The sequence below is a fragment of the Amphiprion ocellaris genome, chromosome 24 (assembly GCF_022539595.1).
Source record: "Amphiprion ocellaris isolate individual 3 ecotype Okinawa chromosome 24, ASM2253959v1, whole genome shotgun sequence".
Taxonomy (NCBI): domain Eukaryota; kingdom Metazoa; phylum Chordata; class Actinopteri; family Pomacentridae; genus Amphiprion; species Amphiprion ocellaris.
Window position 1 is genome coordinate 9,905,439 of NC_072789.1, and position 25,537 is coordinate 9,930,975.

The 25,537-nt window shown below is 36.1% G+C and overlaps 1 protein-coding gene across 6 annotated transcripts in view; it reads left to right on the forward strand.

Annotated features, from left to right (window-relative positions):
- The window catches only part of LOC111581945 (inactive dipeptidyl peptidase 10-like), an 82,591-nt gene extending 57,148 nt beyond the window's left edge, over nucleotides 1-25,443 (forward strand). For 3 of the 6 annotated variants that reach the window (XM_055008447.1, XM_055008450.1, XM_023290366.3), the window contains exons 13-27: nucleotides 213-320; nucleotides 1,580-1,671; nucleotides 3,354-3,401; nucleotides 3,508-3,626; nucleotides 5,253-5,300; nucleotides 6,929-7,027; nucleotides 7,175-7,244; nucleotides 7,981-8,109; nucleotides 8,197-8,262; nucleotides 8,585-8,639; nucleotides 9,777-9,879; nucleotides 10,265-10,323; nucleotides 13,354-13,426; nucleotides 13,641-13,714; nucleotides 14,920-18,792. In XM_055008447.1, coding sequence (XP_054864422.1) covers nucleotides 213-320; nucleotides 1,580-1,671; nucleotides 3,354-3,401; nucleotides 3,508-3,626; nucleotides 5,253-5,300; nucleotides 6,929-7,027; nucleotides 7,175-7,244; nucleotides 7,981-8,109; nucleotides 8,197-8,262; nucleotides 8,585-8,639; nucleotides 9,777-9,879; nucleotides 10,265-10,323; nucleotides 13,354-13,426; nucleotides 13,641-13,714; nucleotides 14,920-15,048 — 1,272 coding nt within the window. In that variant the 3' untranslated portion in view covers nucleotides 15,049-18,792. Of the gene's footprint in view, nucleotides 1-212; nucleotides 321-1,579; nucleotides 1,672-3,353; nucleotides 3,402-3,507; nucleotides 3,627-5,252; nucleotides 5,301-6,928; nucleotides 7,028-7,174; nucleotides 7,245-7,980; nucleotides 8,110-8,196; nucleotides 8,263-8,584; nucleotides 8,640-9,776; nucleotides 9,880-10,264; nucleotides 10,324-13,353; nucleotides 13,427-13,640; nucleotides 13,715-14,919; nucleotides 18,793-19,720; nucleotides 19,815-21,392 lie in introns of those variants that run through there. The other 3 variants (XR_008600824.1, XR_008600823.1, XM_055008449.1) reach the window with 3 other exon arrangements.
- Nucleotides 25,444-25,537: the final 94 nt, after the last annotated feature.

Consider the following 25,537-nt stretch of genomic DNA (forward strand, 5'->3'; position numbering starts at 1 on the left):
ACTGATAAATGGTGTAAGATTAGTGATTTTTTTTCGATTTTCTTACAATAACATGCCTTCCAAACCTGCTGGGTGGTTTTGGGATTCATTAAAATGGTTAGAAGTCCCACAAAGTTCTTTCTCTCAAATTAAAGCTGAGACTTTAGTGTCATATCCACTGTGTCCACACTCTTATGGCAGAACCCTGTAAAATCTTGACTTTCTGCCTGCAGAGACAAGAACCGCTGTTCTCCAAGGACAGGAGCAGGTTTTTCCTCACGCTGCCGGTGAAACAAGGAGGGCAGGGAGATTTCCACCACATCACCATGTTCACCAAGAAGGCAAGCAGACGTTTCTTCGTGTCTGAATCACAGCAGAAATCCTCTAATAAGTCTCTTAGTGGAGGCTGGATTTATTTCTCTGAGGGAGACAAGGTGATTTTATCATTGTGAGAGCTGGGCAGCGATTTTAATCCCAGCCACTTTTACCTGCTGCTTTTCTACAAATTCACAGCCCCTCCAGTGATTTAAGTTAAATCCACTCTGGAAAGACGTCTTTGTATTTTAACCCCTTTCTGCTACAGATTTTAGCCCTCATTTTACAGACTTGATATATTGTTTAAACATTTTACAGTTTTTCTTACTTTTGTTTCAATATTCCATATAAGCAAGCTTTGTTTTTTATTAACTTTTTATTGTTTTGTGGTATTTTGTCTATTTTGTTTTGATATTAATATATTTTATTACAAAAATCAAGGCTTTTTCTCCTTTTTCTGACCATTACATGAACAAAAATATCAAGTATGATTAAGAAAATATAACCCCAGTTAGAAACTTTAATGTATTATTTTAATATTTTACAGTTAAAATTAGTTTTTGATGAGGAAAGAGAGTGTTTAGAAGTCCTGCACATGTACCTTAATTGTACATATTGTGGACTAAACGCTACTAATTTAACATATTTGTTTCCTAGAAGTTGCAAATATTTGTAAGAGCTGCATTTATATGAGAAAAACTTTAGTTTTTGTGGATTAGATTCAACTCTTCACAGAGTACTAAGGCATGAAATACAGTTTAACATTTAACCAAAACAGCAAAAGAGGCAGTAAACGTGGAATGCAATGTAAAATGTAGCATTAACAGGACACAAATAGTGTCTTTAATTATACTAAATATATGAATAAGCAAGTTTTTAGTTGATGAACAACTTGTTTTACATGTTAAACTGTGGATGTTGGCTTCTACTGGGGTTAAGTTGGATTTTATTTTTTGTAACAGCTGCTTTTTTATGTGCAAAACATTGAACTAAAGAATGTTTTTCCTAATGTCAGCAACCAGGCATGTTTGAAAACCAATATATAAGCTATCAAGTTATGTGTAAATACTTTGATTCTCTTTTAAATCCTGCATTTTATTTGAGTTTTTGCAAATTAGGACCCTTTAAAGTACACTGAATGAGCTATTAGCAGTTTGTTTTTGTAATACACCCATCGATGTACAATCACTTGTCAAAGAATTACCGTAGTACTTAAGAAAACTTAAAAATCTCCTGATTCTTAGACAAATTCTGCAGTTTAACAAGTTGCCTATTTCTCTTTCAGTTACGAAGCAGTCAGGATGAAGTTCGCCACCTAACATCGGGAGACTGGGAGGTGACAAAAATCGTAGGTTACGATGAAAACAACCAGATCATGTGAGTTTCAGTTCAACTTTTAGAAAACACACATAATACACTGAATTACGAGTAACAGTTCTGCCTTGAAAGTCACGTGGGTGCATAAAAGCAAGTACTTGAAGAAGCAAAAATCCTCATAATGCTGGAAAATGTATAAAAACTATTGAATTTAGTGAGTCTTTTCACGTTGACAATGAAGAGTCTTTTCTGTAAATTCTGATCAAAAACGCTGAATTAAATTAACCAAGATTTGATGTTGAAAGGCAATAAAGAGGAAAACTTCCAAAATGGGAGAATACTTTTAATATGCCCTGTATATATTCATACATATGTAAATCATGCACATGTGTATTCCATTTTATTTTTTAGATTTAGTCTATTTATGCATATGGAGTTGAGCTTTTGCCCTCCAGCAAACACACCAGCTGCCCAGACAGACAGACAGACAGGAAGATGTGCAGACGCCTCCCACAGCTGAAAAATACTCCTCAGAAAATGAATAATTTAACAGACTGTGACTTGTTATTGCCTAGCGTGTAATTATGATACTCTCCTAAAAATGCACATTGAAAATACTAGCAGAGGATGGGACAAGAGGACAGTTTTCCAATGCACAGAATTGGGTTTGTTCTTGTTTTATGACATTTTTCCTAGTAAATAGAAGAAGAAGAAGAATTTCTGATGGCTGAAATCTTTAATAAGAAATGACCTTGCACTGAGCACAAACGTGTGTTATGCATGTGGACGTTATGTATGGATACTGAATCATGTGACCTAAATATGTAACGGCGGCGGGAACTGATGGGACTCGAAAACACCCCAACAATTTAATCAATTGTTCCTTGTATGATTTCTGACGGATAAGTTCCGATAAGTCCACACCGGTGGATTTGTAGTAGGATCGCAATCATGTGATCATTAGCAGGCAGCTGACATAGTGTTCACTTGTTGTCATAGTTACAGTGATGCTGTGCCGCTATCTCACAATGATACAGAAATCTTTAACAAATCCGTGGATCCAGACTATAAGCCGCAGCACTGCCAAAATCTGATCACTTGGTCCTTGTGTCATTTCTGACCGTACCTGAAAATTTCATCCAAATCCGTTTGTCCGTTTTTGAGTAATGTTGCGCACAGATGGAATAACAGACGGAAGGACAAACGTATGCCGATCGTCACATAACTCCGCTGCATTCCTTGGTGGAGTAATAACAAGATGTGTTTCAATGTTAAAATCCAAAATATGCTATGTAACAATATGACATTTATGGCAATCTTATAATAACATTCAATGACATGAGTTGCGATATGATGTATGATATGTTACCATATGGTAGGATAAGTTAAAATATGATACATTATGATGCAGTCTGCTACATACAATATGAGATGATAGGCCTCGTTTCAATACGATAAATTACTATACGTTATACTACCATACATGACAACATCATCTGTTTTTGAGTAATGTTGCTAACAGACAGGTTCACGTACGCCGATCGTCGCATAACTCCTAGGTGGACTAATGATATCTGTTATGCAGTTAAATGCAAGTAAATGTTTATTGTTCAGTTTCCTATGTGAGCTGCAGCCTTCATGATGGTATAAATGTGTGTTTACGGCCGAGCAAACGCAGTGACGAGTGCAGCATAATGGCTGCGTGACCTTGTCCTACTTCAGCTGCTCTGCTTCCTCCACAGATACTTTCTGAGCACCGAGGACGCCGCAGCACAAAGACACTTATACAGGTGAGACACACTACCACACACATTGTGGTTTAACAGTAAATACGTGTCCGTAGTCACTGGTTTCTTTCTGCTTTTTTGAGCTCGTGTCAACTCTTTCCTTCAACAGCGTGTCAACACTTGGTTTGTTTCCACGGCGATGCCTCACCTGTGGTCTGAGGGAGGATTGTACCTTCTTCGACGCCGACGTCAGCCCCGATGCTCAGCACGCCATCCTGCACTGTCAAGGTCAGAGAAATTCACCAACTATTTACCTCTAAAATGAGCATCTTCACCTTCTGAACCCCAAAAATAGTCAGCAGGGTTTAAAGATGTGTTATCTTGTTGAAAAATCACCCGAAAGCAGAAAGAATGTTCCAATTTTTAACTTTTTGATTGTCCTTGAACTAATCATCTGTGATGTGCTGTTTGGTTGGAAAACGTAACCAAATCTAAGCTTAAAAGCACTTCATTGTACATGTCTGCAAAAAATAAATTAGCTTGAAGCAAATTTTATCAGAAAAATACCAAATTATATTGTTCTATATATTGGAGAGGAACTTCTGTAGCATTTGGGTTGTGCAGAATATTCCATTTTCTATTTCCCAGGTTTGTTTAATTACATAAAATATTGATTAAAATTACAGAAAAAGGTATTAATTTACATCTTAACTGTAAAAAAAGTCTAAATTATCCACATTAGAATCGTGATTTTTTTTTTTTTTTAATAATATGTGACCATAAATTACAGTTTAACTGTATTTAAATCAACAAAAAAACATCCTTACTTTACAGGTGTTTATTTTATTTGAAAGATATATTCTATAATTTTATTTATTTTCAACACTAAGGATAAAAAAAATATTGAATACCTTTTGAACTATTGTTTTACAGATTTCCCTGTATTATTTATTTCTATTGGGCTTTACAAACCTGATCAGGACTGTGATACTCGTGTCACTGTACCAAAAACTCTCCATGTTTTCAGTGAAGATTGTGTAACTTTCAGCAGCTCCATAAGCTTCTTATGGTCAAACAAAGGTCAAACAAAGGTCAGACTGTGGTTAATTATAATCACATCAGCGCAGTATTTAAGCCTGCAGGGATAAATATCAGCAGGAGCTTTGTTGATGATGGGAACCTCTGCAAAACCTGATTATTCAGTCAGCTGAATAAGGTGAAATTAATTTAGAAAGACCATTTTAAAAACAAGGAGATGGAACAAGGTGCTGTACAGTCAAAACAGCAGACTATGAAACACAATCTGAATAAGATGTTAAAGATGCAACACATTAAGAGATGTAGTCAGGATCTCAAGATTTATTTTCCAAAAATATTGTACAAATAATGTTATTATTTTTTGCTGGAGTCTCGTTTATGGCCAGAAATCCTCCATGTGTTTGGTGCGTGTTATATAAGTTGCAGAACGTTCATAAGCCATTAAAAAGGTAAAACTCTGGTTAATTATAATCACATCGGCACAGTATTTGAGCCTGCAGAGATAAACATCAACAAGAGGTTTGTTGATGATTGGAGGCGATGGAGGACTTGATTATTCAGTCTGTTACATAAGACTTAAGAGGCATTGAGACGAGATATCAAAGAAACACAAAGCAATACAACGGACACATAGAAATATCAGACCAAATGAGCTTAGATTTATTGAAAAATGTAAGATGTGAATAAATAGGCACTAATAGGTGAAGCATAAAACTAAAATCTGCTTCCCCGTGTTTGGTTTTTGGATAATCGCTTCACAATTGGCCACTATTTTTCAGAAAAATGCCTCCAAATCTGTCGACATGCACTCAAAACAGGATGGAAAATGATCAGCAGCACGTTTTTCTATTCATATTTCACCCTCTTTCATCGCAGGTCCCGGAGTTCCAGCTGTGCTGCTTCTAAGTTTCGACAACGTGGACTGTAAGTAGACTTTATTCTGCTTTGTGTGAAGCCATTTTTGTCTTTGTGTGTCTGCTCTGAAATGGAAAATAGTTCTCAGCAATTAAGCGTCATCATGTCACTTGTGTGGAAACACGAGCAGCTGTTTCATCTGATGCGGCGCCAGACTAAACTGGTAATTTGCACATTTAAAAATGTTAAATATGTTTTGTATCACACGTTAAATTGGCACATTTCATCTCTTCTTCATCATTAATCATCAGTGTTGCTGTTCACATTTATTTAAAAATGTGCAGGAAAAGATGATAGATGAAGAGAAAACTGCTGATTTGTGTAGCTGTTCATTGACACGGCGAGGCAGCAAGGACATGAAAAGATGCAAAGCAACCACAAAGATAAACAAAACCAACAATAACAAAAAACAACCACAAACAGATGCTACACCACCACGAAGAAATGCAAGTCAAAGCCAAAAAACTACTTAAAAAAGATGCAAAACAATCTCAAAGGGATCCAAAAGATCCAAAACAGCCACAAAAGATGCAAAAGTACAAAAAAATGTAATAAAATCACAAAACAATATAATAGAACGAGAAAATGATGCAAAAGAACCACAGAACGTTAGAAAAGTCAATGACAAAAGCTGCTATACAACCACAAAAATGCAAAACAATTCACAAAAATATGAAAAAACTACTTAAAGAGATGCAAAGCAACCACAAAAAGGAGCAAAACAACCATAAAAATGTGTAAGTCAGCGACAAAAGATGCGAAAAAAACACAAAAGCAACTGAAAAGCATAGAAGTCAGTCACAGCGAGTTGCAAAAGAACCATGAAACGATGCATATTGAGAGACATGTTCTTTCTATTAATGCATGTACTGTGCAGGACGCTGGCCGACTTTGTAGATTTGCGGTTATAAAATAAAAATGCCGTCCTGCCTTTCATGGCTCCTGCATGAGGAGCTGAATATTTCATGTGAGCTGTTGTCTGTATTGTCTTTACTTCTGCTAGACCCCACAGTTCACCTTCGCTGCCTCTCCGAGAGACGAACTCGAATCGATGAGCACAAACGGCATCATTTGTGTTTCCTCGTCATCCTGAAACGCTCTGACTCATAAACTAAGGCTTCTTCTGTCACACTGAGACAGGACAAAGTTAATAACTGTGAATTCAAGATGGAATTACACCTCTGTTGTGTTTTATTTTTTTAAACAAAACAGGACATTTATAAGTTAACATGAGATGAGAAAAAACTTTATTTATTTACTGTAGTCGACAACAAAATTAACAGATTGATCAACGTCCAGCAAAAACAAAACAACCACAACAAGATGCAAATCACCCACAAAAAGATAAAGAACTACTGCAGAATATGTAAAATATCCACAAAAATGTGCAAAATATACACAAAGAGTGCAAAACAACCACAAAAAGGTGCAAAATGAACACAAAGAAACACAAAACAACCACAAAAAGGTGCAAAACCACTACTATGAGATAAAGAAGCACCACAAAATTAGTAAAACAACCACGAAAAGATGCCAATCCACCACAAGATATCACTGATTTCCATATCTGAGCTTTCAGTTCCTTTAATGCATGTCTGCTGCATCTGTTGATGATAAACTGGGTTTGTCATTCGCAGCCTATTTCATCTTGGAGAAGAACCTCCCTCTGCGATCTGCGCTGGAGACCGTAAGGACGGTTCAAACTGACATCCGGATGATCGCTAATGACAACTTTGGTAGGAATTATCAGCACTGAACAGCTGTGTTAGCGTGAGCTTCATGTGCTAATTGAGCGTCTTGCAGAGTAAATTGCGCGAGTGTTTGCACCTGTTTTTGTGTTTCCGATCCTCCTTCAGTCACCTCTCTTGTGTTTTTCCTCACAGAGCTGCCTCTGAAGCTCATCTATCCTCCAGACTTCTCCGAGTCTTCCCTCTATGGCCTCCTTCTAATTGTGTAAGCCGTCTCTGCTTTATTACATTTGCATTTTTCCATTCGTATTAATCGGCGAGCTTCAAATGCCAAATTCGGTAAGGACAAGTGAAAAGGAAACACTCCCCTGTAGCTGCAGGCTGTTGGACACATTTTTACTCAATAACTGTGAAAATAAATCCTAAGGAAACACAAATGTCATATCCTAACACTCACACTACTATAATACAAAAAACTCTTTGCATTTTTGTAGAACTGGCACATAAATGTTGATAAAATGCTAATAAAGCTGAGTTAAGGAGGTTCATGGTGCATGATAATATACACAACACAAACAGAAACACAAACTGCTCTTTACCTGTTATGTCAAGAATTGCTTGCTAGTTAAATTCTTGTCCAGTACTAACCCTGTACGCTTACTTTTGAGTACTTTTAGGCAGCGGAGAAAAGTAACGTACGCACGCTTTGAGGTAGTCATACTTTTGTGAGTCATTTCTGTTTAATGTTGCTTCCTTTTTCTTCTCCACTACATTTCAGAGGGAAATATTGTACTTTCCGCATTGTCAAAACCAAAATTGCAGCTCTTTTTAGAAAAAAAGCACTTTACCTACAATGAAAATAGCATTTTTATAATTCAGAAGCGACTGGGAGTTTTTTGTGCAGTTTATTCCTCTGAAACTTTGCCCATTGGATGTAAAATGACAGCGACAAAGTGTTTCTTTAAGGGTAGATGGGAGTTATCTTTGTATTGATCCGACAGCGGCAGCTCTCCAGGTGACCAGGTGGTGACGGAGGAGTTCAGGCTGGACTGGGATCGGGTTCTGGTCGGGTCGGATCAGGTCATCGTGGCCCGGCTGGACGGCAGGGGGTCGGGCTTCAGGGGTCAGAGGTGAAGATTTCTGGGGTTTGAAGCAGGATTTGTACTGCTGAAGCTCCAGGTTAGACTTTGTGTGACTTCGTCTTTGTGTCTCCTCAGGATCTTACAGCAGGTTCATCACCGGCTCGGCGACGTGGACGCCGATGACCAGATTGCAGCTCTGCAGTACGTAGCATCGGCCTTCGCTCCAGTTTGCAGCGTCTGTTCATATCAGTGTGGAAGCTCAGCAGAATTCCAGATTGTTTGATTTGTTGTGTGGAAGAACCAGTGAGCGTGATCTGGTCTAACATTCCTTATTTAATGTTTTCATCTTACACGATCAGTGGAAATATCACATTCTTCTGTTAGTAATTCCTTGAGCTTCCACCTTTGACTCACGCTGCTTCAGCTCAGTGGAACAAAATGTGAAAATAGAACGCATTGTTTTGTTTTTTCTGAGTTCGCTTGATGTCTGCTTGTCAAAACGGCATCTGTTCTGTTTTTTCAGATACCTGGCGAGGCTGCCGTTCATCGATCGCACTCGTGTCGGAGTCTTTGGAGAGGTTCGTGGGTCAGACTGTGAACTAACCAGACCTTCACTTTTCAGATAACACCTGGTTAATGCTAACAGGATCATTTATGAGGCAAAGGAGAGACAAAAACATTTAGAAATGTCCACTATGGAGACCTCCCTAAATGATCTGAGCACTGCTGTGGGCTAATAGTGTTGTTGTTTTATTCCACTTCATCCTCCCACTCTGCTATGTTTTAAAGTGAATTATTCATCTGTAGTACGTAGGTGGAATGTTGCAGATTTAGACTTTACAAATAAAACGTCAAGAAGTTGTAAAATAAAATTTCCAGCAGCCTGTCAATTGGTAAAATTAGCTCCAGCTTGATCAATTACAAGAATATAACGCAGCTTGTGGGGCAACGCATCAGTATTGTTCTTTATTTTTGAGACATATGGTGAAAATCAATTTTTACTGAGTTTTGGTTTACGATTGGTTCCTCAGTTTCTACATAGAAACCACCACCTCTCAGTCCACCAGGTTTCTTTATTTTATCGAGCCGCTTCTGCTAAACTGTAAAATCTTAAGACACGAGAAAAACTTCCCAAATGTTCTGCGGCAAGAGTAAACATAAGAGTCTTCACGCACTCCCAGCATCTGATGAACTGAACACCCAGTGGTGATGCCTCAACAGCAAGAGGAAAATCCTTTGTGTTAGTGCATTTTGTGGGTAATGTGGCTAACATTAGCTTTGATTGTAGTAGTAGTAGCAATAGTATAAGCAGTAGTAGTAGCAGTTGTAATATCGCTAGTGTTAGCTTTGATGGTAGTAGCAATAGCAGTAGAAACAAAGCTAATGATAGTAGCAGTAGAAATGTAACTACAGTTAGCTCTGGTGGTAATAGTAATAGTAGATAATATTAACATGGCTAACATTAGTTTTTATTGTAGTAGTAGCAGTAGTAATGTGGCTAATGTTAGCTTTGATAGTGGTAGGTGTGGTAGAAGGCTATAGTAATGTGGCTAAGATTAGTTTTTATGATAGTAGTAGGAGTAGAAATGTGGCTATATGCACTAATGTTTAGGTGGCTGGTAACATCCACATGAATGCAGGACTCCAGGTTTCCCAGCTACACCTACTCTACCAGGTGTACTGTAGGTCTTTAAGCTAATCTGAAGCATCTCCAGCAGGGCTACGGTGGCTACCTCACCCTGATGATGTTGAAGTCCATGGACAACCCAATCAGATGTGCAGCAGCTCAGGCTCCCATCACCGACTGGACGCTGTACGGTGAGCCAGGATTCAGATCATCTTCAATGCTGCAGGGAAATATTTATTAGCTCTGCTCCTGCTGCAGCGCTGTGGCTCTTTATCCTACATGATCTTTTTCATGCGTATTGTCAGGGTAATGTGACTTTAATTACCCTCCAGTTCTGCTATGGGGAATCCAGGCTTATTGACGTTCAGGATAAAAAGCTGTGCTCAGTTGTCAGTATTGAGAATCCTGCTGAATGTGATTATAGCTTAATAGAGCCATGTGGTGCTGTGGAGCATCTGCTTCAAACTAAGGCAGAGCAGGAAAATTGCTTTATAGGCGCCACAACTGGACATGTAAACATCATTTCTTGGTGTTGGTGACTATTCCTTCAACATTTCTTGTTTTTTTCTGTTTCAGCCTCAGCCTCCTCAGAGAGATACTTTGGTTCGCCTTCGACTAAGGAGAGCAAATACGGAGTAAGCTGCTTCTGCCTATTATCCGTCTTTTAACGATCTGAACTCAGAGAATTTTGTGTGCCGTTTCCCATTTTTCCTCACCGTGGGCTCATTTTTCACCCCAATCTAAAGTAGTATAATATCTGTAGTTTTTGTCTGTTATTTTTGTATCTTTCTGTGTCTGTTGATAGATTTTGTCTCTGTATAGCTCCGCCCCCTCACTGTTTCCAGGTGAATCAATCAGATGAAACCGCCACCTCTCAGTTCACCAGGTTTATTTCCTTTCTAGAGCTGCTTCTGCTAAACAGTTTTTTTTCTCTTTTTTGTGCCATTTTTGCATGTTTTTGTATATGTCTGTACGTGTTTATTGTTCTGCATCTTTTTCTTATTTTGCATCTTTTTATTTTTTTGTGACATTTTTGCTTCGTTCTGTGTCTATCTTTACTTGCTGTCTTTTATTTTTACATCTTTTTGTCAATCTAATTTTGGTCTATTTGCTTCTTTTTGAGTTTTGGTGCATTTTGTCTATTGTTTTTGTAGCATTTTATGTTGCATTCTTTTTTGGTATTTTTGTGTTCTTTTTGTGACGCTGTCATTTTTGGCATTCTTTTTGTGTCTATTTGTAGTTATGGTCTGCCATTTTTGCATTTTTTTGTAATTTTTGTGTTCTTTTTGAGATTCTGTCGTTTTTACATCTTTTTGTGTCGATCTGTAATTATCTGTAATTATTGTCTTTTTGTGTCACGATTGCATCTCCTTTTGTTTCTGTCTCATTTTTTCTCTGTCATTCTGCACCGAAGACATCTGAGTTCTCTCTCCTTCATGGCTGTTCTGTTTCCATAGAGGGTGCAGGACTTTATATTGCAGGGAAAAATGAACCCAAGGTGAGGAATAATGCAACAGGAGCCCAAAAAATACTCCCAGAAACTGCTGCTTGGAGTTCAGATGGTTAAGTGTAGATTGAAGCCAATTTTCTTTCCACAGGATGCAGTTTTTTTTGGTCAGATAGAGGTCACAGAACTCTGTAAAACAGGCCACTGCACGTCTTAATGAAAACGTTTGGTTGCTTCGGTTCATTTGACAAACAAAACAGTGGCGGTCTGGTAAAAATAAAGAGTGGCCACCAGCGTCGACGCTCCAAATCTCATCCTCACAAAACACAAACAGGAGAACCAGGGAAACGCCAGCGGTGTGAGCTAAAAACAACATCGCACAGTCGTCCTCCATGTGAAGGTTGCAGCTGAAGTGTGTTTTTCCTCTAAGTGGGTTGTTTAACTGGGCCACGGCTCTATTTCTGTGTCCGTCGCTGCAGGAGGAGGCTTTTAATGACATTCAGAGGAGGGAAATGTGACACCATCTGATCAGACAATAATCAGCAGGACGTCGTCACAGAAATGGGTTAGGAAATGTCCGGTTAATGAGTGACAGGAGATCATTTAACCCCTGTACCTCGAGCATCAAACCTAAATGCTTCACACAGAGCTGAACTTACTGACGGTGTGGTTCTGCACATCTGAACATTAACATGCACCTTTTATTTGTTTCATTTTTTTAATGAATTTTCTGTATATTTGGCTTCACTGTCACTGCAGATTTCTAGTCTTTCTGTGTTTTCTAAAACCACTGTTTGACTTATTGATTAGTAAATTGTAGAGCTAAACCTTGATATTGAAACTAATTTGGTAAATTTACTAATTAAATAATAGTGCTTAAGAGTCCTATTTTCATATTTCTTTACCTTCTGTGTCTGTTTGTAATGTTAACGTTTTCCATATTTTTGTCTTGCTTTTCCATCTTTTTGTTTTTGTCCTTTAAGTCTGTCATTTTTTCATCATTTTATTTTTTGCTTATTTTTGCCTCATTTTTGCATTTATTTTTGTGGGTTTTTTTGTCTCTTTTGTCTGAGATTTTTGCATTTTGATTGCATTTAATATCTTTTTTGCATCTCTGTTGTTTTTGCACCTTTTGTGTCATTGTTGCTATTTTTTCTTTTTTTTTTTTTTTTTTTTTCTCATGGTTGCATCTTTTTCTGACCATCTGTAATTTTTGTCTTTGTGCGTCTGTGTCTGTCTGTCATTTTGCCTATTATTTTTGCGTCTTTTTTGTGTCATTTTTGCTTTTTTTTAATTTATTTTTTTTCCATCGTATCTATTTAATGTCCATCTATAATTTTTGTCTTATCTTTGTGTCTTTTCTGTCACTGTCACATTTTCAGCTATTTTTGCACTTTCTTGTTATATTTGCTTCTTTTTGTGTCATTTTTGGGGTTTTTTTTCGTTTTTTTTCTGTTTTTTCTTTTTTTTCTCATCGTTGTATCTTTTTTTCTGTGAATCTATAATTTTTGTCTGTGTGTCTTTTTCTGTTACTGTCACATTTTTTGCTGTTATTTTTGCACTTTCTTGTAATTTTTGCTTCTTTTTGTGTCATTTATGCAATTTTTTTTGTTTTTACAAAAAATAAAATGCATTTGTGTCTGTTATTTTTGCCTGTTATTTTTGCATCTTTTGTGTCATTTTTGCTGTTTCTTCTTTTTTTTTTTCTCATGGTTGCATCTTTTTCCGACCATCTGTAATTTTTGTCTTTTATCTTTGTGTCTTTTTCTGTCACTGTCACATTTTTAGCTGTTATTTTCGACCTTTCTTGTTATTTTTGCTTCTTTTTCTGTCATTTTTGCATCTTTTTAAAAAAAATGTCCTTGTCCATTCGCAATTTTTGTCTGTTATTTTTGTATCTTTCTGTGTATTATTTGTCTGTTTCCCTCAAAACATCTCAGTTTCTCTAATTTAAACAACTGTTAAGCTCCCAATCTGTAAAACTTTCTTAAAATCGACAGAAAAGTAAAAATTAGTGACACTTCGGGCAAATTGTGTCATATGAAATCTTCTTCCATTAATCACCTCACTGTAACATGAGCTCCACTTGGCAGGGTGTTAAAGTATCGTATTTCAGTAACTCAAACTTTTTTCTGGTAATTCTCTAACTTTGAATGGCATGACGTGACCATTATCGATGCTCACAATTTCAATAATCTGGCTTTTTCTGCTTCTTCAGAGCTCCAAAGTGCAGCCCAGCATGAAAAGCCTGCAGGATAGAAGTCTGTTTCTGGCTCACGGCACCGCTGACGGTACGACATCTCCTCCATCAGAAACACAACATGTCATCTTCATCGTGTTGTGTTTATTAAAGGCAGGCGTTGGTGGTTTTATCAGGCTGTTTGTGTTCTTTTGAAATGAGCCTCTTCACGGTGCAGAGCTTTAAAACGTGGCCTTAATGAGAGCTTTTATCTGGCTGTTGAATTAACCTCGCCGACACTGATTTGCATGTTTTTTTCTTGGCAGCCAATGTCCACTTCCAGCACTCAGCCGAGCTCATCAAACACTTGATAAAGATTGGAGCCAACTACACTATGCAGGTAAACACTGCGCTCTGCAAAACAACACAGTTCATTCTTAAAAAAACAACTTAAGCTGAAGCAGGGGACAAAATAACAGAGTTTACAAATACCGAGGTGTATATTTGTAAATTATGGTTTAGGGTCCTAATACATTTCGAAAGAACTGCAAAATAACCCCTCAACACACAATTTTATCACCTTATTTGACCTGAAAGGGCTATTTTAGGAGCTATACTGTACTATACTGTAATAGTCTTCTGCTGTCATCTGTACAATGTATAGCTTTAGCAGTTAGCCTTGCACAGCTTAGCCTGGTCACAACGTGCTGTTTCTATACTTGAGTTTTTGTATAAACAAATGAAAAACGTGAATATTGAGCTTTACTGTTGCTGATAGGTTCAAAGACGGTCTGTTTCCCACCATTTCTGTCTTTTATGCTAAGCTAAGCTAACCATCCGTTAGCTAGGGTTTCCGATTTGCTACGTGAGATAGTGTCAGTCTTCTTTTCATCAGAAGAAAGAAATAAAAACATATTTACCAAAAGATATGACCTGTAAGTAGTCTCTTTTTCCACTGTCTGACAATATATAGATATATTAATGTAATAAAGCATCAATAAAACTGACTGTATTTGTAAGAAAGTGTCAATAATCAGGATACTATTAGACAAAAATGTTAATAATTTGGATGTTAATGTTGAAAAGTGTATATAACTTGGATATTAACTTGAAACCATGACAATAACCTGGATATTATTGCGAGAAAGTCTCAATGACTTTATTATTAACGTAGAAAGGTGTCAATAATCTGGATATTAATGCACAAAACTGTTAATAACGTCAATATTTAAGTAGAAATATGTCAAAAAAGCGGTATTTAAAAGACCAACATGTAGGATATTATTGCAGAAGAGTCTCAAAAACCTGAGTATCAACACAAAATTATCACCTACCTATATATTATCAATCCTGGCTTGATTAATACACCAACATGCCAACAAGCAGGTTGTTAATGCAAAACAGTCTTAAAAAGTTGGATAATAAGACATTAAAGGCTCAAAAAGCAGGATATTATCGCACAAAAGGGTCAAAGATCTGGCTTTTAACCTACACAAGTGTAAAAATAATTTATATTTAAGCACAAATGTGACCAGAAACCTGGAAAATAATGTAAGTGTCAAAAACGTATATATTAATTTCAGTGATCCTCTGTGGTGTTTTCAGATCTACCCAGATGAGGGCCACTTCCTGTCCAGACGCAGCCAGATCCAGCTGACTCAGTCCCTGATTGGATATTTCAGAGGATGTCTGCTCGACGCGTCATCGCTGCTCGACCAACGGGACGACGACTGAGGTGTTGCCGTGGTTACCGCTGTGTGTTTTCTGAGCGTACGTGCCCCCGGTAGACCGAGTGTGTGTTTGTGTTTTATACCTGTAGCACAGCGTCTGATGGACTCAACAAGCTTCTTCTCAACACATCAGACCAAGTTTGTCACCTCGGTAGAATCAGCAGCTCAGCTCACGGGGAGTTTTATCGCCTCTTCTGTCCAGACGGAGCTCAGAAATGTTCCGTTTTTGTGGGATTTTTCAAATTCTAGCACTTACGGTAGGCTGCTCTTCACAAAATTTAGCATAAAAACTGGAACACGGCTGCATTTAAATGCAATTCTGTCACTGATTAGCTTTTAAAATCAATTAAGTATTTCTGTCTCCTCAAATACCAAAGCCTGACATCAGCTTGAGAAAAAAACTGGAACCAAGAGGGCAAAATTTGTTTTTTCCATAAATTCTTGGTCCTCTTATTTAGGTCATGCTGTTAGCTTTTTTGTCTCAACATTAAAAAGTGAAAAAATTACCTGCTAACATCAGTTTCTACAGATTAGCTTCTCAGCTGCAGCATAACATGTTTGGTTCTTTTGTACAAAACTCAAAGGGAAAAGTTTGGTGCATGAAATTTTCTGATCGAGAAGTAAACTACAACTCCCAGGGTGCATTTCATCAAGAAACGTCCAATCACAGAGCTTCAGGTTCTGCAAAAGATAGCACTGTTTAGCAAACCTCCAGAAACAGTGTTTAAAGTTCATTTCTGCATCAATTCTGATAGAAATCAGAACCCTAATTATTTAAATATTTGCCCACAAGGATCATGGGTATTGTAGTATTTCTCCTAATCTGCCATGAACAAAGCTTTTTTTGTGTTTAGGAACATCAAGATAATTTTTAAGTTTCAAAAAAGAAAAAAAAGTCAATTAAGTCAAAAATTAATCAGTTACATGTAAATTGAAAGAAATTGAGGTCTCCGATTAAAATTTTATACTTAAATTTACATTTTTTTCTTTGAGACAAACCTCTTCAGCCCCCTTTTCCTTACTTTTAATCATTAAAACATGTGAACAGCATTGATTTTGCAGCAAAAATGTGAATTTAGTTGGACTTTAATGAACAGTAAAGCACAAATCAGTGTTGAAAATTTAAGAACTAATGATTACGTTGTTAATTATTTATGTTTTATAACTTATTATAGATTTATGCACTCCACTCAAGGGAACTGTACATTCTAACTCAAACTAAAAAACAATTTGGAGGCAAAAGTTGAATTTGAGTGTGAAAATGAACATTTTCATCTTTTTTTTCATAAGTCAAACTCCCTGTCGGTGTGTTTGGATCCTTTAGCAGAGCATAATATCGACTACAGGATCCTTCATGAAATATTGAAAGTTGGATGCAAATTACAACAATCTGTCCTGTCAGTGGGACGTGAAATCATTTGAAAATGCAGCTTCCAGTGAGAAATATACAAAAAAAACATCAGTTTTGTAGAGTAAGTCATGATTTCATGGACATTTTTGGGCATATTGTTACCTTCACATTTCCTTTAGCATATTTCTAACGTCCTAAAGGTTGAACTTAAACAATAGTTTGTTTGTCATGTATATTTATGTGTTCTGTGTGTTGATATTTTACCGCTTTCGGTCTCTTTGTCAAGTGTCGGCATTGAAATGGGGACTTATTTATTTATTTATTACTTCTAAAAGTAGATATTTGTTATTTTACACCAGTTTTTTTTGGTGGTTTTTGTCATCCTGTTGCACAAAACGGTGCAGAAGTGTTTAATGGGATTGAACTGATGTTACCCGAACTGCTCATATTCGCAACATTTTGGGATGAAATATGACTTATGGGGAAATTAATCTGCAGCGGGTCCATTGCAGGTTATAACTCTTCTGTTATGTAAGAACGGTGTTGTTGTTTTTTAGGTAATTGCAGTCAGCTTTGTTTTTTTTTTTTTTAATGCATATTATACAAAATGTAGTTTTAGGTCTCTTAATGTCTTTTTATTTCCTCACATGATAAAACCATATTTCCCTCTACAGTGTGTTGCTGCCACACTAGAGAAAGAAAAACAAATTTCATGTTAGAATCTGAAAAGTTTAACTTTGTAATTAGATGTTTTTCTTGCTATAAGATATTTTCATATTATTACTCCTTTTAAAAAAAAAGTGAAAAACTGGTCATGTTCCTTGAGCTGGGCGCAGAAAAAATACTTCAAAATAATCATAAAATAACTCATGAAAACACAGTAATTTCCCCTAATTAAAATACACTGTCTAGCCTTAAATTTATATGAGGTTATCTGCAGTTTAATGAAGGATATTTACATGTGTACAAATGAGGAAATTATTTAACTTATACATATTTAATGAGATAAGTAGATTGTATATCTAAAAATACATTTGATAATTTATCTTAATGTCACAAATATTTCCATTTTGTTCTTTTTTTTAGATGAAACTGTTAAATTCAAGTTAAACACTGTGAATATATTTCTAGAATTTAACAGTTAGTGAAAATTACCAGAAAAAGAAGTATTGGATGTATAAATGAGATATTTTGTATAAGTGCATAAGTTTTAACAACAAAAATGTTAGAAATGAATGTGTTTTCATCACTGTTTATGAATAGCAAAGGTAATCTGTTGAAATTCAGTTTATATCATCATATATATATATATATATATATATATATATATATATATATATATATATATATATGTATATATATATATATACACATAAATAAAAAAAGAAATGATCTATTATTATTGGATATTTTAGGCAATTTCCTTGTTTTATCTATAGAAAAATCCTTTATTCAAGGTTAAAAAGCCAACAAACCATATAATCTCATGTAAGCACTGTTAATTAGTCAAAGTAAAGTTTTATAAATCTTTATATATATATGTATATCATCTTTGTCTTTATGTACATCACACGACAAATACAAATATATTGTAGGTAATTAATGTATGGTTTTACATATCGAAACATCCTTCATTAAACACTAAAAAGCCAAAAAATACCAATAGTCTCATGTTATATTTGCAAAAAGATATGTATACATATTATGGAAAATGACTGTATTCTCATGAGGTGTGTTTTTAGTTATTTTCCAGTGTTTACTTTCGGTGCCCCAGCTGCTCTAAAATTACTGATACTTATTTGAATTTTCACTTTTTTTTTTTTTTTTTTTTTTTTTAAGCATTTTCTGGTGTGGCTGCAATCTCTTGTATTTACACCAATTTCCAGTTGCATCTTTTGAGCATTTCCAGGTGCTTTAAGTTATTTTTCGGGGGTTATGAAGCGCTGCAAAGAAAGGCAACACAGCGCTCCTCGCTACAGTTAAGATTCTTGTCGAGTGCCGTTGATTGCGGCGATGAGTGTCCTTGTTGGTGCTTTTAGACGAGAAGAGGCGACGGGCTGGAGCCGCCACGAAAACACGAGTAAACAACAAAGATGCGTCAGAGTCCGTGGTGGTGATGATGATACACATAGCTAGCAGCTGGTTGCCATGACAACCCAACAGGTAGCCCAGCACCTTAATTCATTTAGAGAAGAAGAAGAAGAAGCTGCTTTGTTCAGTGGCATCCAGTCTGAAGAAACAATGTGTGGCCTGTGGTTTTTGTACCGTCACTCCAGCTGGGTTTTATTTTGGTGGGGAAATGTGGATGTGGGATGAATGAAGAGAAGCTTGTTGTATTTTTTTGGCCGTTTTATTATTAAAGGTACCATCAAGGAGCCACGTTCAGGCTGGACTCGACTGGTTCTCGTGTTGGTGTTTCTATTCATGCAGTAAATGCAAATGATTCCACAAACTGGCAGCCAAATGGAGCATCTACCCGCTGTTTCCAGTTTTCATCATTTTATCCAAAGTTGTTTGGTCTGTAAATTCGTGAAAAATATCAGTCAGTGTTTCCACAAGCCAAAAATTTTCTGTTTACTGTCAAAGAGGAGGAAAGAAATCAGAAAATATTCACATTCAAGAAGCTGCAATTTAGACTTTTTCCTTCACAAAATCACTCAAACTGATTGTCAAGAAATGAAAAAGAAACTTTCTGGCTGATTTTTTCTCATGTTAATGCTGCTTTTCATGCTTTGTTGTTAATGTTATTTTTGTAGAATCACAATGAATGCAACTGCTGCCACAACCAAGTAACAAACCAATGCTGCAGCTGCCAATAATTTGAACTGCTGATTGTTTTCTTTGTTAATAGATTCGTTGTTTGGTTTAAAATGGTGAAAAATAGCAATCTTTGTCAATCAGTCGTAGCATATGTTTGTATGTTGATTATTTTCTCAGTTAATCATCTGTAAAACAGCAAAAAATCAGCCCGGGATGGTGTAGTTATACCCAAACATACTCAGTTTACTGTAAAATACAACAAAGAAGTGAAGAAATCTCAAATCTTTGCATCAAAAATGGACTTAAATGATTAATTGATTATCAAAATAGTTGCGTTATTCTCTGTTAGCCAATCAATGGGACTCTAACTTATGATTATTTTGCACTGTATGGTTACTTTCTCATTTAATTGATTGGTTGTTTGGTCTATTAAGTAGCAGAAAATGATGAAAAATGTATTAACTATCTAGAAAATGTTCTTGGGTCGTGATAAAAGTGAACTTCGAGACTGGTTCGTTCTGGTGTTCGAGTTTCCGTTCATGTTTTGTTGTCGTTGTCATTTCAGAGCCTGTCATTCCCCCTCCTGTCCTGAAGGTGTCCTCAGTGTTCCCACCCTCATCATCCTCCCTCCCCTCCTCCCTCCCATCCTCAGACAGCAAGTAGGTCCACATGTCCGTCTAAATCCTTCGTTTTTTCTCTGGTTCGTACCTACATCAAGTTTTCAGTCCTCAAAATGGACCTTTTTTAAGGTTTTCGTGTGTAAATCGCTGCTTTTACTGGCCATGTTTCTACATAGTAGTCAACTAATCTGAAGCAAACATCTCAAAATCTAATTACTTTAAAAAAAAAAAAAAAAAAAAAGTAAGTTCTGTTTGCTTCCATTGAATTCCTTTTAGTGAGTAAACTTGGTGGAAAAGTGTCACAAGGAGGCCCTCTAGGCAACATTAGCTGCAATAAAGAGAGTAGAAGAAGCTGGAAACGAATCCTCTTGTTTGCCGAATGCAAAAAACCTCAAAGAAAATTTGATCCAGCCACAAGAGAAAAATGAAGAGAAATCTTTAGAAGTTGTTTCCCAATAAATGTGTTTACATCGGCTTCTCTTGATCATAACTTTGCAGAAAATCTTTCAAGTCTTAGATGTGTAGTTAGGTCTCCAAATTGGTAGTTATGTTTAATGAACACTCAAAGAAAAAATAGCTTAATAAATGACATTAAAGTTATTTAAGATAATTTTTTTGTCAGTAAATTATCTAAAACCTGGATATTCATGTTCTATAGCACCTAAAACCTTGATATCTGCCTAGTAAAGTATCTAAAACCTGGATATTAATGCACAAAAGTATCTAAAACCTGGATATTAATGTTCTATAGCAACTAAAACCTAGATAGTCATGTACTAAAGTATCTAAAACCTGGATGTTCTGTAGTACCTAAACCCTAGTTATTAACCCACTAAAGTGTCAATTAATTAACGTATGTTTCGGTACTAGTTTGCAATCCGCCGCTAATCTGGAATTGCCTTTTGAAATATAAAACCGTACTGAAGAAGAGGAGGAAACAAACAGAACTCCGGGCCGTCAACGAAAGAAAAACAAACAGAAGTCTTCAGGAGTTGTTTCAATCATGCAAGCTTGTCGGAAATGTTTCGTGCTGTCAAGACAAAGACGAAAACAAAGAAAGAAACGAAAGATCGCTCACTCTCCAGAACCCACAAGTTGAGGATGGTTTCTTCTTAACTTCACCATCTAGTAGCTTTTTATCATGCAGTCCTTTAAAATGCACATAAAAATGCATTGTGGCTGCTGTGATTGTTCATTTTAAAAACCAGTACAGCTGAAAACGCAGCATGTTGTTTCCTGATTAAACATCAACCCTTTGTTTGTTTACATTGTCCACCTATGTAGCTGCCTGCTTTTCCTCTTCTACTGTCCACAGACTGTTGTATAAAAGATGGATGTAGCCTCTAGTTCTGAAAAGTGACGCACTAAACCTGCATTCTTTCAACCTGCCAGCAGGTGGCAAAATGACGTCTGATCGTATAGAAACCTATGAGAAAATGAGCCGACTTCTCACTACATCTGCTACGTCAGTAAACACTTTCCTAAGGCGTTCAATGTCTCAGTTGCTAATGTTAGATTTCTTTTAATACACTATGGAGTGCATTTAGTAAATTTGCATCTCATTTAGCGGAAAAAAGATGATAAAGCCGGGGGTGCTATGCTTTTCTTTAAATACAGTCTGTGCCATAGAGTGACTAAGGACTGGAAATGGACAACGAAACTGGAGCTGAAGAGAAAGGCCGGAACCGTTGTTTGTGGTAGGTTTCAAACTGGAGGTAAGTAGATATATATGAAAGAAAATAGGTAAATAAATATGTATATGATCAAAAAAAGGATGAAAAAACTTCTATGTAAAACAGTCGACTGGCAGACTGAAGGAAAAACACAAGAAACGCTGTTCTTCCAAACAGATGCACTGCAGGTCCAACCGAGCAACCAACTAGGGCTGTAAGCAACAATTATTTCCATTGTTGATGGTTTTCTTGATTAATCGATTAGTTGTTTGGTTTATAAAATGGTGAAAAAGGACCACAACCCAAAGATGTTCAATAAACTGTCATAGAAGAGGAAAGAAAACAGAAAATATTCACATCTAAGAAGCTGAAATCACAGAATTTAGACTTCATTTCTTAAAATATTGAATCAAACTGATTAACTGATTAGTTGTTTAATCTATAAAATGTCAAAACAAAAAGGTGATTCCAAAGCTGAAGATGATAGCTTCAAATATTATGATTTGTGGAGGAAAGAAACCAGAAACTATGCACATAAAAGGAGTTGGAGTCACAGATATGCACTTTCTTTCTTTAAAAATCACTCAAACTGATTGGTTAATAGACAACTAATTGCTAAATTGAATAATCATTGCACACGTACTGTGCTGCGTATACAAAATTCAGAGCTGACACCTGGTAAAGAACCAGGTGATCCTGAAAGAAAGCTCAGAAAGTTCTCATTCATTGCTTTTCTACTCCAAAAGTTCTTGTAGAAATGCAAACCAGTCCACAGTTTCACCAATTTGTTGCAGAAATTGCTCTTAAAGTTGAAATCAATGCCCAAACTGTCTGAGAATTATGTTTGATTCTTCATTAGTCCACCTAAAACATTGTACCCTTGTTTTCCATCACAATTCCGAGTTCTTAATAACTTTTTGCTTCCAGACAAATACAGTTTTAAAGGGAAAGTCGTTTCTAAATTGGTTCAGAAACAAGAACCCTAACGCCCTAAATGTGGGCTAAAGTCAAAGCACAGAAGTGACTAAAGCTTGAATATTAATGGGCAAATTTATCAAAAACATGGTTATTAAAGTACTTCAGTATCTAAAACCTAGATATTAAGTTATTAAGATATCTAAAACTTTGATTTCAACCCATTAAAATATCAAAAATCTGGACATTAATACACTAAAAAGTCAAAAAATACTGATAATAATGTTTCATGTTCACTAAAACCTAGATATCGATCCACTAAAGTATATAAAACCTAGATATTGATGCACTGAAGTGTCTCAAACTTGGATATTGATGTTCTATAGTAACTGAAACCGAGATATTCATCTACTAAAGTATCTAAAACCTGGATATTAATGTTCTATAGTAACTGAAACCGAGATACTCATTGACTAAAGTATCTAAAACCTGGATATTAATGTTCTGTAGCACCTATAACCTAGATATTAATCCCCTAAAGTATCTAAAACCTGGTTACAATCTTCTATAGTAGCTAAAACCTAGATATTCATCTACTAACATATCTGTAACCTGGATATTAATGCACTAAAGTGCAACAAACCTTGATGATAATGTTCTATAGTAACTAAAACCTAGATATTAATTCACTAAAGTATCTAAAACTTAGATATTAATGTTCTATAGTAACTAAAACCTAGATGTTAATGCACAAACGTATCTAAAACTTAGATATTGATGTTCTGTAATAACCAAAGCCTAGATATTAATGCACTAAAGTATCTCAAACCTGGATAATAATATTCTATAGTAAATAAAACCTATATCTTCATGTGCTATAGCACCTAAAACCTAGATATTTGTCTACTAAAGTATCTAAAACCTAGATGTTAATGTTCTATAGTAACTAAAACCTAGGTATTAATCCACCAAAGTATCTATAACCTAGATATTGACGTACTAAAGTGTCACAAACCTGGATGTTAATCTTCTATAGTAACTAAAAACCTAGTTATTAATGCACTAAAATATCAATTTATTAATGTATTTTCATGTTTTTTTTTTGCAGATCTTTTTCGTAAACTTGATGTTATATCTACTGTCTTCTTGCAAACCGAACGTCAGACTCTTCAACAAACTGAATTATGAATCTGTTCTTCTTGACGCAGCGTTTTAAATTCCAAATTTGACACCAGTAGAGCCAACACTTTATCCATCAGAGCTACAAGTGTCCAGCCTGCTGCAGTCAGACACTGATATCATCACCTTTTAATTTCCTTTTTGTCGCATTGTGTCGTCGTGTTTGTGCGGTGCACAGATACGCTTTAAGCCTCATGTTGAAAGAGCAGAAAGTTAGAGTGAAATGTAGGAGAACAGAACATTTATCTTCCTCTCCTACCTCCGTGACCTTCATAAATCCCCTGTCCATGCCGCCGAGGCTCCGCTCAGATTGAACCTTAATTACTTGAAAGCAATTACAGAGCCAATATGAAGGCCTCATCCGCTGAGGAAGGAGGAGGAAGCTGAAACTTGAGAAAAACCGCGAATTAACACCTGAACCAGGAAATAAGTTTGTCTCTGGTGGTTGTGCAGAAAATCTATACAGCTGAAAACTCTTTCTGCTGCAGCAAAGAAACAATACAAGCTTCAGTTGGGCAGTTTAAAGTCAGTGAAGCAGAGAGCACATCTGTACAATGTGACCAAAAGTATGTTGACACACTTCATATCGACGTATTTAACCAGAAGTAACTGACTAATGTCTTATGCATTAGATTTCACTTATTTTAATGTTGTGTTTGGATTTGTTTTTATGAAATCCAAATTACAAATAAAATATGGGCCTAAAATGTCAGAGTTCCTTAAACATTTTGCCCTTTTTGCCTAAACAATGATAAATGAACAGTTCATTGGCATTCATGGACGCACCGGCTCATGAATTTTTCTGCTTTTAACAACAATGGAATGTGTTCTTAAGGAAAATTAAGTGTATGGTAATTATATTTAATGTTTTTGTTGCTGCAGTAGTGTTTATAAATCACACAAACTGTATCAAGTCAATCTTTTCTCTATATACTGACAGTGGCACCACACTGACATCTTGTGGTGGAGGAACCACAGCTCATCTAAAAAAGGTCTTAGATTCTTTCGTCTTTAATCTGATAGTCTGTAAAGATCATGAAGAATTGAAGGTAAAATCACTCCCATTATAGGAAGAGGACAAAGAAAGATATTTGTGTTTATCATAATTAAATTTTTACTTATGTTTTTGCAGCTTGTGTTTGCCAGTTCTTGGAAATCGGCATGTTTGTGTTAATTTCTTGGCAGTAAATTCAGTTTTTAAAATACTTTTTCTAATTTAAAACACCTGCCATGTTATTCCATTTAGTCCTAAAATGAGCAGTTTGTTGGTTTATGATTCACAAGGCCACTGATGACTAAAAGGAAAATTTTATGAGGTTCACTTTTAATTTTATGCTATCTGAAAAAAAACTTTCACATCAGCCTAAAACCCAAACATGCCAGCAGCTTTGAAAGGCAGATTATACTTTTATAAACTGCCAAAATGAGGCCATTTATCAGCCGGTCACTGAGCGATACATCTGTGACACGGTATTTTGTTGGGAAATTTAACTAAAATTTAAACTTAAGATCATGATATTGAATTAAAATCACTGTTTTCTACATGTTTAATTTTAAAACTCACCCCCAAAAATGATGAGTATCTTCTTGTTTTCAATTTTTTTCAAGTATTTTTAGAACAGAACTTTCACTTGTAGAAGCTGCTAACATCTGTCAGTGTCCACAGTGCAGTGAAGAAGGAAGTTCTTTCTCTAGAAGCAGAACCTTAAAGCTATTCTGAAGTTTGCTATTGATCACATGGACAAAGAAAAGGCCTTCTAAAGGAAAGTTCTGTGGTCAGATGAAACAAAAACTGAGCTAGTTGGCCACAATGACCAGAAATGTTAGGTTGAGAGACGGTGAGGCCTTTAATCCCAAGAACACCAAACCTACTGTCAAGCATGGTGGTGGCAGTATTATGCTCTGAGGCTGTTTTGATGCTTTACACAAAATTATTGAACAAAACGGTCAGTTGTAGATGTGGTTGCAGATCTAAATCAAAGGGCTCAAAGAGTT